The sequence below is a fragment of the Aplysia californica genome, unplaced genomic scaffold (genome assembly GCF_000002075.1).
Source record: "Aplysia californica isolate F4 #8 unplaced genomic scaffold, AplCal3.0 scaffold00016, whole genome shotgun sequence".
Lineage (NCBI taxonomy): Eukaryota > Metazoa > Mollusca > Gastropoda > Aplysiida > Aplysiidae > Aplysia > Aplysia californica.
The window spans coordinates 1,548,657-1,550,221 of NW_004797286.1; the positions used below are offsets into that span (position 1 = coordinate 1,548,657).

General features: G+C 41.7%; 1 protein-coding gene across 4 annotated transcripts in view; it reads left to right on the forward strand.

Moving 5' to 3' along the window:
* LOC101845375 overlaps positions 1-1,565 on the forward strand; it is a 24,815-nt gene that overhangs the window by 5,119 nt on the left and 18,131 nt on the right. For all 4 annotated transcript variants that reach the window (XM_005090397.3, XM_005090395.3, XM_005090394.3 and 1 more), the window contains exons 3-4: positions 188-257; positions 1,247-1,372. In XM_005090397.3, coding sequence (XP_005090454.1) covers positions 188-257; positions 1,247-1,372 — 196 coding nt within the window. The remainder of the gene's footprint in view (positions 1-187; positions 258-1,246; positions 1,373-1,565) is intronic.

Here is a 1,565-nt window from a genome sequence, read left to right on the forward strand (position 1 = left end):
TTTTTTCGATGCTTTAATAATGAATAAAAAACTTAGTAGGCATTACAAGTTTTACCAGGAAAATATTAACGAGACTAATATTTTAAAAAACCCCAACAACATGGGCTGGGACGAGCTTTGGAAAGTCATAGCCCTGCCTAGGACCCTCTGTTCTAGCCGTCACGTTCTTTCTCTATGTGTGTGACAGGGAACAGCAGGTACCGCCGGCCAGGTTCGTCCAGATCCTCTAGCAGTTCCAGCGGTCGTTCTCCCACCAGGTAATGAAGAAAATAATAATAATAGTCTTCACTTTTCTTTTATCAGCCGCTTATACCCTTTTGGGTGTAGCGGGAAGAAAGAGGCGTCTCTCTGTTGCCAGCCGGAGAGCTTGGGTCAGGTGGATGCTGTGGGTGGTTAATGTATCCCTGACTCCATCTATCCAGGTCTTTCTCGGTCGCCCGCTAATAATAATAACATCACTAAACACTAAACGCAATCTTTTATATTGGGTTATAGAGTATATCATAACCTTTATCTCTCTGAGATCCGCAATGTGCTATAATATGCCGTACTACAAGACAGGTTCCATATCTAACTCAATGCACGTTCTGCTCATGCTAGACACGATTGCTTCTTTGTATCTGTTGTTGTTGATATGCGGTTTCTGATGGTCAGCACCGCTAACCCTTTAAGGGAGTAGCTGATACATGTGTCCGGCCAGCAACATAACATGGCAATGTTGAGGCACATTACCAGCCAGCACACACAAATCAGAAACATAAATTAGCATAAAATATCATAGTTTGCATGTTGTCATGTTGTTGCCTGCTTTCATAAGTTTCAGATTAAGAAAACAGAATCGTAGAATCTGTAAGGAAAAACGGTTTATTAGTCACGCTTGTTTTGTTTCTTTCACAGTTCTCCAAAACTAGAGTTGTCCAATGACCAGATTGCGCGTTCTCGATAGGTTAAATCCTTATTTCCCCAGGGAACAGCTTAAAACAACAACAGCACCGAAGAGAGAGATAGAGTGAATAGAATATGCTTGAGAATATTCCAAACATCTGCTGCTGTTGCAGAAGCCACATACCATTAATTAACGCAGCAGCTCCTGCTGTTGCTGATCCTACATAGACACAGTTGAGAAGTATTACATATTATATGGTTCCTTAGGGGAGTAAAATATTTCAGTTCCCTTTCCCTACCCGTGTACAACACTGAGACATCATCCAGAAAATGTAATGATGATTATTATATTCCTAAACAGAAGAGCCCGGAGCAATAACAGGCCAGTCTCTCGCTATTCCAGAGCAAATTCTCCAAACCAAAGCCTCAATCACAGCCCAGACAATTTAGACACCACACTTCTACTCAGGCCCGTACGCAGGTCGAGGTGAGAGAATCTGTGACCTTCTTGTTATGACCCAGAGTTAACCTTCTTGTACATCTTTGGCGTTTCACGCTTGTGTGGCTGTCGTTGTGTGTTTCGTTTATTGTATCTGTGGTATGTCTGTATATATTCATAAACGAAACGAGACCGATAGATATACGGATGTGATGGATGTATACACAGTATTATGTATACA